The sequence below is a fragment of the Prionailurus viverrinus genome, chromosome D3 (assembly GCF_022837055.1).
Source record: "Prionailurus viverrinus isolate Anna chromosome D3, UM_Priviv_1.0, whole genome shotgun sequence".
Classification (NCBI taxonomy): Eukaryota; Metazoa; Chordata; class Mammalia; order Carnivora; family Felidae; genus Prionailurus; species Prionailurus viverrinus.
In genome coordinates this window covers 23,182,946-23,197,405 of record NC_062572.1, presented here as the reverse complement: position 1 = coordinate 23,197,405, position 14,460 = coordinate 23,182,946, and the positions used below count along the sequence as shown (strand labels likewise).

At 56.7% G+C, this 14,460-nt stretch overlaps 1 protein-coding gene across 3 annotated transcripts in view; it reads left to right on the top strand.

Moving 5' to 3' along the window:
- The window catches only part of OSBP2 (oxysterol binding protein 2), a 199,447-nt gene that overhangs the window by 164,787 nt on the left and 20,200 nt on the right, over positions 1-14,460 (top strand). For all 3 annotated transcript variants that reach the window (XM_047827712.1, XM_047827710.1, XM_047827713.1), the window contains one exon: positions 1,725-1,981. In XM_047827712.1, the coding sequence (XP_047683668.1) occupies positions 1,725-1,981 (257 nt within the window). The remainder of the gene's footprint in view (positions 1-1,724; positions 1,982-14,460) is intronic.

The window sequence follows — 14,460 nt, the reverse complement described above, 5'->3', positions numbered from 1 at the left end:
ACGGCTCTGCCCCCTTGACAGCAGGGCTCTAAACTGGTGGCTTCGTGTCTCAGAACCTGCGTTTTCTCATTTCTCACTGTCTGCTGACCACCATGAGGCTCAGCATTCACACTGATCAAGCGAGGGGCCCAGACACTGACCCAGCACATGTGGTCTCCTGACACTGGGTCATTTCTGCGCTGTAGTTGGGCTGGCTGTGGTGGGCAGAGGGAGAGCCCTCTCTGCCCCAAGCCTGGATGCTGGCCGCTAGCCCCCATGACCAGCAGGGACAGGGTTGCAGTGGACACTGCACCCCCAGCCTCCAACCCACCCAGGCCCCACGCTGCTGGCTGTCCTGGCACTGCCACCAGCTTAGGGCATGCTCAGAGCAGTAACTCAGCCGTGGCCACCCCCACGCACCCTGCCTGCCGTGGGAAGAACTCTATTCTGTCACAGTATACTTTTTTTTTTAATTTTGTATCTTGGGTTACAGATTTCCTTTACAAAAAAAAAAAAAGTTTTGTGCTGATTATTTCTGAAGAAAGACATTTCAGAAACCCCTGGGAGTTACAGGTTCTGGGTTCTTTATTGTCCCGTGCAGTCTGTTAAAGCAGCAGCGGGAGCCAGGCGAGCTGCCCACCTACCCCACCCACTGCAGTGCACCCCCTCGGGGTCCCCATAGCCCCGCCTCCCTTTGGACACAGCCAGGGCTGGCAGTGGGCTGGGCTCCAAGGCACCCCGGACTCCCAGGAAGGGCACCTGGGCAGCTTTGTGAGAGGTGAGAGGGGTTGGCACAGAGGAGAGTGGGCACCAGCCTGGCCCACTCACAGAGGCCCCAGCAGCCTGGCATGAAGAAGGTAGCTGTAAAGGCAGACAGACTAGCTGGATGGCCTGGGGCATGACTTCACCTCTCTGGTCCTCAGCTACCTGTCTGTCCCTGGGGGGTGGTATAGTCCCTCGCCTGACAAGGCCATGGAGATGCTACAGCCAGCGTCTGGACAGAAAGACATTTGATAAATGAGAGGGGCCCGGCTACTGCAGGGGAGTTGGGTGGAGCCTGTGGGAAGATGACATGGGGCAGAAACAGGGCAGGGGAGTACGGCCTGGGGGGGTCTTCAGGCAGGCTTTGAAGATAGGGTGGCATTGGGCTGGGGCTGGGTAGGGGTGAGACCTCTGAGAAGGTAGGGGAGGTGTGAGGAGGTTTCAGGCTGTAAAGACACAGGCCCCGAGCATGAGCACTCAAGTGTCGCAGGGAACAGGGGGCAGCTGGGCATGGCTGGGCATGGGCAGAGAGCAAAGTGAGGCCGGCAGGAAAGTGTGGGTCAGTTTAGGCTGAGCCTGTGATGTAGGGAAAGGAGCCTGCCTTCATCCGGGGTCCCTGGTCTGCAATGAGAGCTGCTCCTCACAACAGCCCCCACCTCTCTACCCAGCACAGTCCACCCTGGCCTATAAGGTGCAGCTTAGGGGACTGGTGCCCCACATGCAGGCGGGTGCCTGCAGGCCTTCTCCCCCAAAGTGCAAGCCGGGCCTCGTCCATCGAGCTGGTCTCCCCTTGCATCCCCTCCCCCTGACTCAGGAGGGCCTGTGCCTACCCTGGAAGGCTGGCCAGGAGCAGGAGCTGGCACCATCCAGTGCACTCTTTTGAGTGGCTCTATCTGCTCCTTCCTCCTGGGCCCAGGCCATGTAGGCCCCTTGGTGCTGTGCTGGTCGGTTAATAACCATGGTGACTCGTTTTCCTTCCACAGATGACTCTGGGGACGAAGACGACGAGACTGCCTCTCCAGCTGACAAGAGCGAGCTACACAGCACCATCAAGAGTCTCTCCTTGAAGTTGGACGACCTCAGCACATGCAATGACCTCATCGCCAAGCACGGTGCCGCCCTCCAGCGCTCGCTGAGTGAGCTGGACAGCCTCAAAATCCCATACGAGAGCAGTGAGAAGCTGAAGGCTGTGAACGAACGGGCCACCCTCTTCCGCATCACCTCAAATGCTATGATCAATGTAAGTGCCCACTGGCATCACTGCCTTGGCCCAGGGCTCCCCAGAAGGGAAGCGGCTCCCCGACACCAGCACCACAGTCCCTGAGTGGGCAGCCGGGGTGCTTGACAAACCCTGACTCCGTTTCTTGGTGGCTTCAGGTCATTTCCCAAAGCTGGCTCCCTCCTGTGTTCTTTGTGATTGTCTGGTGGAAACCAGAGTGGGGGTTGGAATCTCGAGGCTTGCAGGTGATTCGGGCCTAGCTGAGGAAGCCCAGGGCCCAAGTTGAGCAGGTGGCTCTGCCCACACATTAGGGACACAGCTGCCACGTTGACCCACAACAACTGCTACTGCTCTTTCCCCTAGTTCACCACTCAGATGTAACAGGATCAGGACCCAGTAACCACAGGGGCATGTACGCGGGTAGAAGACGGGCATTGGGGGTTCCTTTAGCCAGAAGAGCTTAAAGATGAACCTGCCATCATGGGTCATACCAACCTGATAGTAGCCAAATGAGTAGCCACGGTCTGTAAATTAAGAGGCACAGCCTTGGGGGTCATTGCTTTCCATGGGTTTCTAGAAACCACATTGCTGTGACTGGGAGCTGGGAGGGTCTTTTCATAGTGGCAGAGAATATAATGCTTAACTGTGCTTCTGGGACCTTCTCCCTTCTGCCTGGTAAGTTTTTCCCTGAGATGTGTATGCTCTTCTAGGCCTCTGCCATGCAGACACAGGTCTCACTGCAATAGCCTCCTCCCAGGGACGGCCCCCAGGAGGAACACATCAGGACCAGGGTGGCATGTTGGCAAAGGGACCAGAAAGGGGAGATGTGGAGAAATGGAGGCCACCTCAGAGGAGGCGGCCCATGTCCAGAGAAGGTGGCTTAGGCAGACCATCAGGCTGGCCACAGACAATGGACAGTACTGGTGCCCAGCAAGCGCCAGATGGGGGATCCAGCCTCCAAATCAAGGGGTTCATACCAGAGCAGGGTCAGGAGTTGGGACTAGGCTGTACATCCAGGGCAGGGTGGGAAGGTGGAGGCTGGAGCCCACTGCAGGCCAAGACCCCTGGGCAAAAGAGACCCCGGGGCATCAGAGACTTGCCCCGAGCCTGATTCACTGGGACAATGGGCAGTCCATTTGGGGCGAGTAGACCACATCCACCACCCACACCCACCCTGCCACTGGAGCCACCCCTGGTGCAGGAGGAAGCCTTAGGAATCTGTACCCTGGGGCCTGGGGCTGAGGACGTGCGCCCCTCTTCCCAGGCACAGCATCCACAGTGCTTGGCTCCCCGAGCTCAGCAAGTGCAGACCTTTGTCCACAGCGTTCAGGGGTATTTGGTGCTTGCTGAGAGGCTGCTGGGTCACAGCCGTGCTGCCGCCCTGCGGGTTAATCCCATCATTGGTCATACTGTCATCTTCCTGTTTAACCCTCTCGGCCAACTGGCCTCCTTAGAGCCCCCAGACTCTACGGGTCTGGGTCATCGCACTTCTTCCAGTGACAGGCACAGATATTAAGCATTTAATGACACGATGGTACATTTGTATTTCCCGTCCATCCTAGAAGCCATCCTCACGTGAGGCTTCCCTGGCTCTGCCTCTCCGCCTCCTGAGAGTGAAGCCGCTTTGTCTTGAGTAAGCAGTTTTGGCTTTTCCCAGATAATGAACTTCTCAACTGACGTCTTTAATAGCAATCTTTTATCAGGCATCAGAGACTTGTCTGTATTTAGGAAGCCATAAAAACAGTTTGCCATATAAGTGCATAATGAATTGTTTGATGGGAAGCAAGCCCCTAGGGTTGATTGCAGAAGACTGCAGTTCTGGCACCAGGAAAGTCGACCCAAGTGACCAAGAGCCGTACTCCTGGCTGGGCTCTGCCCACCTGCTAGCATGAAGCTGATGTGAGGACCTCTCCCATCTACCTCCATTGTGGGGGGTGCACACAGAAGTGTGGTGTTGGCCCCAACAGGCTGTGCTAATAGCCCAGGCTGGTACAGAGGCCCATGTTTCTACTGGGGACCCTTCCTGATGCTTCCTGCCTCACCTGGCAGGAACCGAGTCAGCTCTGGGAGCGCAGTTTACACGGTTGTCAGACACCAAATGTCTAAATTCCCTTCCCACATAGAGAGGGATCAGCTGTGTCGCCTTCACTTTTCCCCAAAGTGGCCAGGAATCTGGAGTTGTTCAGCCTTCAGGAGAAAAGTCAGAGAGACAATTAAATCTCTTTCAAATTTGGGAAAGGGTACTGATATCACAAGCATAGCTCCTAGCAGGGTGGAGAGAGCGCTCCCTGGACAATTCCTAAGACCCCAGGAACTGTGGTTAGTGACACAGCCCATTCCTGTGCCGTTGCTCCCAGGCGCAGTGAGACTCACCTCGAGTCAAGCATGGCCCTTTCTGTAAGTGTTTGAGGGAACAGGACACGCAGAGGAAGTTTCTGGATCAGGAAGGTTGAACAGTATCACAGTGTTCCACCTCTTTGTGCCTTTGCCTATGCTGTACCTTCTAGACATTTCTCCACCCTTTAGATGCCTGGTAGATCCCTTTTCATCCTTCAGAACCCCACATGGATGTTACCATGGCCAGAAGACTTTCCAAGCTTCCTGTCAGGAAAGCCATTCCTCTGGCTTGAACCCCCTGGAACCTAGGGGCACTGCTGTGCCTCACTGAGCCCACTGTGCAGAGTTTCCCCTGTTACTCTACATCTCCCCCTCACCAGGCTTTGTGCCCCCAGATCTTTTTTTTTTAATGTTTATTTTTGAGAGAGATAGAGACAGAATGTGAGTGGGGGAGGAGCAGAAAGAGAGGGAGACACAGGATCCGTAGCAGGCTGCAAGCTCTGAGCTGTCAGCCCAGACCCTGACGTGTGGCTCAAACCCACACATCAGGAGATCATGACCTGAGCCCAAGTCGGACACTTAACCGACTGAGCCACCCAGGCATCCCTGTGCCCCCAGATCTCAAGTCACCTGTGTCCCCAACAGTAGCCCAGTGGGAACACCTAATATGTGATGTTCCAACCAAAGTGGGTGTCGTGTCAGAAAAGAAATTCTAAGTAGCAACATCTCATGTTTGCCTGCTGTTCACCATTTACAAAGCCATTCTTGTTCCATTTCCCCACTTGAACAAGGTCAGTCAGAAAGTAGGCCCTGCACCCAGCCCTTGGCAGGCAGAACCATGTGTCACTGCCCCATGCCACCGTTGTCACTCCACCTTTCAGAGAAATGACCCAGCCTGGTCACAGAGAAATAGGAACAGTGCTTTATGAAATTAATTCATAACTAACTGCATTTTTCACAGGAGGGCTATACTTAGCCCCAGCCTCCCTCCCTCTACTTGTGGTTTGGTTGCTAGGACTCAGAGATTGGCCCGCAGCACAGCAGTGAACTCAGGGCAACCCCTTCCACTCTTCTTATCACCTAGTGAAGCCGTGACCACATGGCTCATGCAGTTAGGGTTAGGGTCCTGCCTGTTGGGAATTGAACCCAGACCTGAGCAGCTTCCCACTGAGCCTTCCCAGGGCTTGGGCCAGGCAGGGACTTCGCCCTACCCCCAGAGCTCACAGTCCAGAGGACTCACATAGTGACACCCTGTCACATGTGGGTGCAACCTTCTCAAGGAGCTGCAGGGATAGCAGCTCGCGTGCCCACTTTTGAAGGCCAAGTGTGTAGAAGGCCTGGCAAAGGGCTGGGGAGGTTCACGGTCGGCCGGAAGGTGAGCTCAAGCCCAGCTGACCACAGCCCACCAAGAGAGTGACCCTTGGGTGCTAATTATACATCCTGGGTGCCAGGGCACATCCTGCAAATGTAGTGGCCACAGAGTGGGGCCTGTACATGTGAGGAAAGTCACTCACAGGCAGGGAAGGGAAGTGTGAATAGTGGCCACATCTGTCTGTGGGGCCACAGCATCTGATGGACTTTTGTGCTGCAGCGTCTTGCCCATCCTCCTGCTGGGCTGGGCATCCTGTCAGAAGCCCCGGACCTTCCCCATCCAGCACAGTGCCCGGAGTCCAGGAGCCTCAGCGAATGACTGAGAGCAAGCAGGTAGTGAGAATGCAGGAGCCGCAGTGGCATGGCGTCTTCCTGGCAGAACTCCCTGGTGGGGGATTTTGTGAGTCTGATCAAAGGCAGCTCAGCAGCCCCCTGCATGGATGACTGTTTGGGTAACTGGATTAGCCTGCCATCAGAGGAGCCTCACAGCACTGTTAAATGACTTTGGTTCTTAGATGGAGGAGTCTTGAACCTCAGTGCACCTGTTGTACAGCATCCCTCTTGGGAACCAAGATGTGCCTGGTGTACTAGCATTGAGCTGGTCACAGGGTTTAAGGTGGAAAATGATTGAATTAATACATATTAGTAGCTCATGCTTTGGGAGTTAGTTTCCATAAAGTGAAAAGAATAAACTCCAGTTTCATTCTCTTTTCCTGTAAATTTATCTTTGCTGTAAAGCAGAGTGTCCTGGCTTGTAGGGCGGGCCTTCAGGAAGGTGGCAGCCTGCCCCAGTTTCTTCCCAGTACTTTGCTCCTCACAGTGGCCACTGAGGTTGGTGTCATCATGGCTTCCTTGTCGTCAGCGTCATTTGTACTATTCAGGTGCCACCCTAAGGCCCAGAACAGTCATTTTGCCCAAGAGTGGCAGGCCTGGCTATTACATGAGCACTTGGAGTCACAGCCATTGGCCCCTGGGAAGTCCCCAGTGCTGGCTGTGGGGTCTGTGCACAAGGGCTGAAGTACATCACCTGTCTCCAGGCCCAGCATACCTGGGCTTTCCTGGGTGACCTGGGCTTCCCATGGGTTGCCCTTGAGCCCTGCATTCCAGCCTCATGGCCCCTGCCCCCTGCAGAAGAGACCCTCCAGGGAGCCAGCCTGGAGTGATACGAGTGCCAGTCTCCCCTCCCCCGGCCTGTGGAAGCAGGCTCTATCTGCAGGTCCCAGACAATGGAGCCTGTCTGGGGAAGTGGTGTTTCTGTGACTTGCATGCGGCCCACTTCCCTGCCATTGAGCCCTGGGAACCTCCTCATGCCACCAGCTCACAGCTCCTTCTCTGGGCCGTGGCAGCCACAGTCCAATTAGAAGGCACTGAGGGCTGTGTGGCAGGTGCTGGTGTCAACTTCCTCCAGTGCTGAGCCCCCTTGGTGGGCTGGCAGCCTCTGTTCCCTATTGGCTACTCCTCCGGGCCCTCGCAGTGCGGAAGCTGCCCCCAAGCAAGGCAGACTGCTCCTGACACAGCCCCCACCCTTGAGTTGTGAGAAGCTCCTCAGAGTTCATGACTCTTGTTGGGGCCCAGGACTTGGCTCCTCCAACCACGTGACCACCCCATGGCCCTTAGGAGCTATGAGTTCAGGTCAGCCTGACTCGCACCCACTGAGCACTTTGCAACAGGGCGATGTGCAGCTGCTGGTGGACACTGAGGCACAAGAGGCCCTCCGTGATCCCTCCGTGATCCAGTCAGGCCCTGGTCTAGGCCCTGGGCACACAGGAAACAAAGCCCAGCCTCATAGAAACTGTATCCTCTTGGGAAGATGTAACCATGCAGATGATAGGGCATGTCAGAGGCGAAAAGATCTTCAGAGGAAACAGAATGGGCGGGTGGGGTGGGGTGGGAGGTCCCGGGCACTGATTGGCTGGAGGGGAGGGGAGCGGAACCTGGAAGGAGGTGGGGAAAGAGCCAGTTCTGGGTTTTCAGGCAGGTCTGGAGCAACGGGAGGCCGGGGTGAGTGCTGGCCATCATGGAGGAGAGGCCTGGGGAGACAGAGCCACTCACAGGAGACTTTGTGCGCTCATGGAGAACACTGTGCTTTCCACTCTGAATGAGCCCACAGTCAAGGACTATGATCTGACTCACATTTTAGCAAGAGCCCCCTGCTGCTTGGAGAATGAGCTACAGGCAAGGCAGGGGCAGGTGCTTAGAGCCCCTTTAGCAGGCCCCTGTTGTCCCCTGTGGTGGGGTGGTGGCTTAGACTGGAGGGGGCAGCGAGGAGCTGGCGTGGCTAGCCCGGCTGCTTTGTGTGTTGACGGTAGGGCCAGCAGATCAGATGTGAAGGGAGAGATCAGGGCTCTCAGGGAACTGCAAGGTATGGGCATGGGCCACTAGAGGAATGGGTGGCCCTTGCTGTCTGACCCCCACCTCCACCCTCACAATGCTAGACATGGACTCAGTGGTCAGTCCCATGGATTCAGGTAGGATGCAGGAGGGCCTTTCCCAGAAACAAGTTTTGTGCAGCCAGCGAGTGAGCAGAGCCGGGCAGTGGGTGAGCCCCACGGGAGACCAAAGACCAAAAGTGCCCAATGGGGACAGGAAGTGGTACTGACCAACAGAAGATGGTTACCCATCAGGCCTACCTCAAAGGGCCTGACGAGACAGCACACTCTTGGGCTCTCAGTTTACCGAGGAAGGAAGAGGCTCACGAGGGACACCCTTTGATGCCTGCCAGAGAGCTGGCTGAGCAGGATGACGGTGTGGATCCTGACGGCAGGGACACAGGAGAGCCTGTGGAGGGAGGCACTCAGCACATCCAGACTGGGAGGGAGTGGGCCCCCAACTCCAGTTGAAGGGAGCTGTAAGAGCAAACTGCAGGGCAGGCAGGGACAGGTGGGGGCAGACGGGGACAGGTGGGCAAGTAGGGCCAGGTGGGAGATGTATGCAGATATAGATGCAGCAACTCAGAGCACTCAGATTTGGGGCACCACAGAAATAAAGTCCCAGATCGGAACTATTTGTGCTGGAAATGCTCTGAGGCTTCTCTCAGCCTTGTTTGGAGACCACAGAGGGGTCCTTGCGCCCACCCAAACAGAGCAGTGGTGAGGGGAGCTGCCTTCCCTTGTCCTTCTGGGGCCCGTGGGCAGGTTCCTGTCCAGCTGACCACTATTCTGCTCCTGACAGCTTGCTCATTTGAGGCCTGGGGAGATGAATAAAAATAGATTCCATAACTGTTTAAAATCGGTTGGCAAACTGACGGCCAGATGGTGCTGGTTCCTGTGTGCAAGGGGTAAACTATTTTGAATGTGGAAAGGACTATTTTAAAGTTTGAATTGAAGTGAAAAGCTGCCTCCCCAATGCCATGAGTGAGCCACATCAAGGAGAAGCCATAACTGTCCCCTCGGTGTCTGGGAAGGGCTCGGCCCTGTGTGAGTCGCACGGTCTATTCTGAGTGCTGCATGAGGAGCGGGAACAGGCAGGTGGCTGGCCCAGCCCCCGCTGAGAGGCTTGGTTTCCAGGGGCCAGGACAGTGCTGAACACCCAGCATGGCATTTTGGCTGGTCCTAACCCAGGGGGACTCTACCCCCAAGCCCCAGGTTAGCCCAGCACTACTGTCCTGGCTCCAGAGGTCCCCACTCTTGGTCTTGGAGGCCTGAGATGGCTGTGTGTCTCCTGCTATAGTAGCCTCTGAGCCGTGCAGGCCTAGCGTGAACCTCGACATTTCCCCTACCTGCCTTTAGGATGTGTGTACTGAGGACAGCCTACTACTTCTTGGTGGGAGGCCGAGGGTGGAGGGGGGATGTTGTTGACCTCAGTGTGTCCCCAGGTGTGAGCTTCTGGACATGCAGAGTGGCTCAGAGAGACTGTGAGTCTGCACGACTTCCTCCTGTTTGCTACTTTTATGATGACAGGCCAGTTAGAGGCAAGACTACAGTCATGCTGGCCATGTGAGGACCAGTATGGTGGGGTAGATGGTGGGTGGGCAGCCTCAGCCCCAGCAGCATGGGGGGCAGATACCTGGGAGCCCCAAAGCCTGAGGGTGCCTGCAGGCCAGACATGGCAGTCAGACATCTGGCGGGTCCTGGCTGGCTGCAGGTGGAAATGCGGCCCTTTCTCCTGTCCTCCCTGCATCCATGGTTACCAGAATTTGCTGTGCGCTGGTGGCTAGATACAGAGCCAGTCACCAAGCTGGCCCCTGTCAACCCAAGGAACCCACTCAGCCTAGAACTTCTGGGCATTTGTCCCATCTCCCCACCTCCTCCAAGAGCCCAAGGGCCACCTGCCCCAGCGTCCAGCAGTCCCCTGGCTCCTTCCTCAAGCCCATATCTAGGAGGGCAGTGACTGCACAGGGGCCAGGCTTAAGCAGGGTCTCGGCTCTGCAGACCCTTCTGAGAGCTTGAGGGGCTGCCTGGGGCCACAGGCAGGACAGGCACAGGGCCCAGGCTGGCTGACCCCACGCCCTGCTCACCCGCCCATATTTGGGGAGCAGTGAGATCGTTGTCAGGATTAGGATTAGGGACGACAAAAGCGATTAGAGTTTGTCCTCCTTCCTCCTGGCCACAGCTGGACAAAGGTTTCTAGCTCAGAGACATGGCGTCCATCCCCCCGGATCCCTGTCAGGAGGACCGGCAGCAGCTCCCCTTGGAGCTCACACGGCTCAGGTGGGCAGGCCTCACAGCCCCCTTCACCAAGGCGAGGCTTCTGAGAAGGCAGAGCCCCTCGTGGGAAGGAATGGTCTACCGGCCCCCCAGCCTGTTGCTGAGCAGAGCTAGCCCCAGTTTGGGAGGCTGCCTTTTCTGTCCTGGGCTTTTTGGTTCTCACTCTGCTTTGGGGCAGCTCAGCAGGCTCCCCACCCTCCACACAGAGGTAGAACTGCATTGCCTGCAGGACCCCGCACCTCTTCATCTCAGGCACCCTCTCGACAGCCCTGAGGGTAGGAGGAAGGGGCAGGGCTTGGAGACTGGAACCTTGTTTCCACCCAGAGGGCAATTACCCAATGGGCCATGGAATCAGGAACTCTGTAGGAGTCTTGGGGTTCAGCCCTCTATTTTTCCCATGAGGACACCACGGCCCAAGAGGCCAGCCTCCTTGTTCTGTCCATTTCTCGTCCCTTGCTTCATTTAAGAGCATGTACGGTGTGGGAGGGGGCTTCGTGATGGCCTAGGGCACCGCTCTTAAAGCTGGGCCCGAGCTCTCTGAGAGTTGTGGCAGAGAGGAAATGTGACCATGTTCAGGGTGTGGGTAAGCCAGGCCCCTCCCTGGGCCCTGGAAGCTGCCCCCAGCCGGCCCCCCAGCAGGCCCCAGGCCTAATCCAGCTTAGTGAATGCACAGTGCACAGACCAGCTCAGCATTCCAGGGCAGCTGGGCCAGGCCAGCACCTGCCTCCCTCCACGGCGTGGCTGGGATGGGGCCTGGAGAAGGTGGGCAGCGGCAGAGGAAACCTTGGGAGTTGAGGATGGACACCAGGTAGGCACATCAGGGTGGAAGGGGTGGATGAACTCCCCACAGCCCGTACAGTGACCGGGGCATTTCATTTATTGCAGATGAGCTAGGAGTCTGATGGGCCACATGTGAGTGGGGAAGGATGGGGCTCCGGGGGGTGAGTCTGGAGAGGATAGGAGGCCAGGTCTGTAAGAGGCTGTCAGCTATTGCACAAAATACACCAAACATTCCATTTTCTCTTGGAAGAAAAGATGGTAGCTTCCAAAGCATTTTGAGTTCGTGAACATCAGAACATCAGGGGTGGGAGATAGGGAGTCTAATTCATCTCTGCACTATGATCATCTCTCCCTCTTTGCTTTTGTAGCCAGAAAGCCCAAAGGCCACATAGAGTCCTCCGACGTGGATTTGTGGGAGGTAGTTACCATGACCTCTGGCTACTGTTTTATACTGTGGTTTGTGGCTCTTTTACCAGTCTTGTTTTAAATGCCATCAGTTACATGATATCAAAGTGCCCATCAGTGTCAAAGCCCAGTGACAGAGAGATGGCGACAGGAACTATAGAGGGCTACCGGGGAGTGACGGTGGCAGGTATGAAGGAGTGGTGCTGGTGGAGGGCAAGGGTGGAGGTAAGGGGCGTGGTGCCGCTGCCAGGCCAATCTGGGGAAGGGGGACAGGCAACATGCCACGGGGCAGAGCACCCACAGACCGAGAAGAACCCAGAAAACCTTGAGGCACCCATTGTGTGTCTTGCCCATAAAAAGGCCATGTGTGCGGCACAGCCTGGGCCTCTGTACCCTCACCCCAAGACATGCAGGCCTGGCTCTATGGGGGAAGCATGGCTCTGGGGCCCATCCTGCCTGTCCCTTGGGCAGCCCCTTCTCCCTGGGCCTCAGTCTCGGGACAGGGGACCCGGCAAGGGGCTTTCCTGGAGTGGTGTGCCCCATGCCTATGCCCACCCAGGGAAACAAGGGTGCTCCTCCTCCAGCAGCACTGGGCCTCCTTCTGACATGCACGGTGCACCCGGCTCAGCAGGGCCTAACAAGCTTCCAGGGTCAGCGGCAGAGTCAGCCGGCACCCCTGCAGTGTTAGGACTCCTTACTTGATCAGCAAACAGGTGGCAGGAACTGAGACTAGCTTGACTGGACACCGTGACTGAGCTTAGGGCTGTGGGGAGACAAGGAGGATGTGGGACAGGAGTCTCAAGGGAGTAACGGCTCAGGGTGGACTGAACTCTGGGGTGAGGACCTGGGTTCTGGGTCTTGGTCTGCTACCTCTTGGCTGTGGGACCTCGGAGCCTCGGTTTCACCATCTTTGGAATGGGGTGGGGGGGTCCCTACCCACCCATTTCATAGGATTCCAGGGGATACTCCGCCCCGCACCCTCTACCACTACTTCTTATACTCACTGGTGCAGACCCAGCAAAGAGGTGCCTTCTACTTTGGCCTTTGGAATGGGTAGCCATGTGGCCTGAGGCCTGCAGTGGTGAGGGAGGAGCAGGGACCCAGGACAAGGACTGAAGCCTTGTGGGACCCTGGGTGGTGAAAGCTTGGCTCCAAGTCACAGGCCAGTCAGGCGTGGCCTCATCCCCAAATTGCATGACAGACCATGAATGCAGCTCCACACCAGTGGGGGAACCTCATAGATCCTTAATTTGCAAACTCAAAATAGCCCCGGATCTGCGGCTGCCCTGGGTACAGCCTCTCCTGTCTCCAGAGCCTGTTAAATTTGTAAGGATTTAATTCCCGCCCCACCCTGTGCCAGGTCACCTGCCAGTATAAATCCCTGCCCCTTCTGGAGAAGCCGGTTACAGTGGCTTAGGTATGGCCAGGCAGGAACATTCTGGGGAGGGTGGGGAAGCCCCTGAATCTGAGGTGGACTGAATACACCTCCTCCCCAGAGCCTTGCAGGGCAGCTGCTGGAAACTGAGCCTCAGTTTCCTCATTTGTTAATTGGGGATGATCCCACTCCTCCTACCTCAAGGATTTTCCTGGACAAAGCTGGACAGGGAAACTGAGAGCACAGGATCTGTCCGGTATTACTGTTCTGCATCACAGGACACAGGCTCAGAGGGGCAGAGTGGCTTGTGCAGGAACCCAGGCCTTCCCACTCCTGATAACAAGCCTTTTTCATTATACTTTGCTGGTTCCCTTGGGCCCCCATCACATCTTTAGAATGGTGTGTGGGGATGAGGGGGTATGGGGAGGAAGCCTGGCCCAGCCCACTCCACATGGGTGCTGGGAGGGGAGATGAGAGAGACAGGAAGGCACAAGGGGGTGGGCTTGAGGAGTGAGATGCCTGCTGGGGCCTGCTGGGCAGCCAGCCCTCTGGGTCCCAGGCTGGGACCCTTCCCCACAGGAGCTTGCCCCCTCTGGTGAGGCGCTGTCCCTCCCCATTCTCCTGAGAGGCCCCGACACCCATCCCTAGGAGGGTGTTCCCTCACCCAGCAAATGTGCGGAGCCGCTGCTGAGTTTGGGGGTTCTGCGGGACCAAGAGAAACCAGCACAGTCACTAGAGAAGCTAATTTGCAGACGTGAGATTGGGGAGTGGGAGTAGGAGTGTCTGGGGGAACCTGACTGAGCTGGCACAGGAGCCTTTCCTGGGGGAGACGTGGGAGAGGTCTGAGCAGCAGTTGGGTAGCCGGTAGGCAGGTGCTGATGCCTGTGGTGTCCCCGAGGGAGTGTCTGTGGCGTGCTACTTGGCCAGTCACTGCACAGGACCTCCATGGTTCCTCCCGACTGCCCTCAAGATAGTGCCACGTTGTCCCTGTGTCACAGACGCGGGGCTGTGTACCTCTGTCCCTCCGGAAAAGCGTGACTCTAACCCTCAGGGTCAGACAGCATGTAATGTGTGTGGAGCCCTGTGGCTGGTGCAACAGGAGTGGGAAGGGAGAGCTGGGGAGTGGTGGCCAGAGACCAGTGACGCAGGTCGGGCTGAGGATATATATGTCCCTTCCTACTGCATTGAAGGAGTCCAGAAGGGACAAATCCAGAGGCTGCTGGCTCGGACCTCAATGCCCTCCAGGGACAGCTGAGCCCAGCGCCCTCCTCTCTGCTGGGATGACAGGGGCAGAATGCCCAACCCCTGCTTCATAAGAGTGTGGTAGAACCACTATGAACCTTGGAAGCTGAAAAGAATCTGGATGTGAATGTAGGCCACAAGTTTGAAGGGGGAACCTCACTTAAAGGCAGAGCTATGTGGTACAGACTTGGAGGCAACCTTGGGGAAAGGTCCAGTCTCAGCTCCTCTGCCAGACAAGTCTTCACCTCTCTAAACCAGGAAGTACAGCATAATGTGGCTTTCCTTCCTTCTGTGCCAAAGGCGGGGACTGGCCTGAGCACCACAGGTCTTGGGCTCTAGTGGGG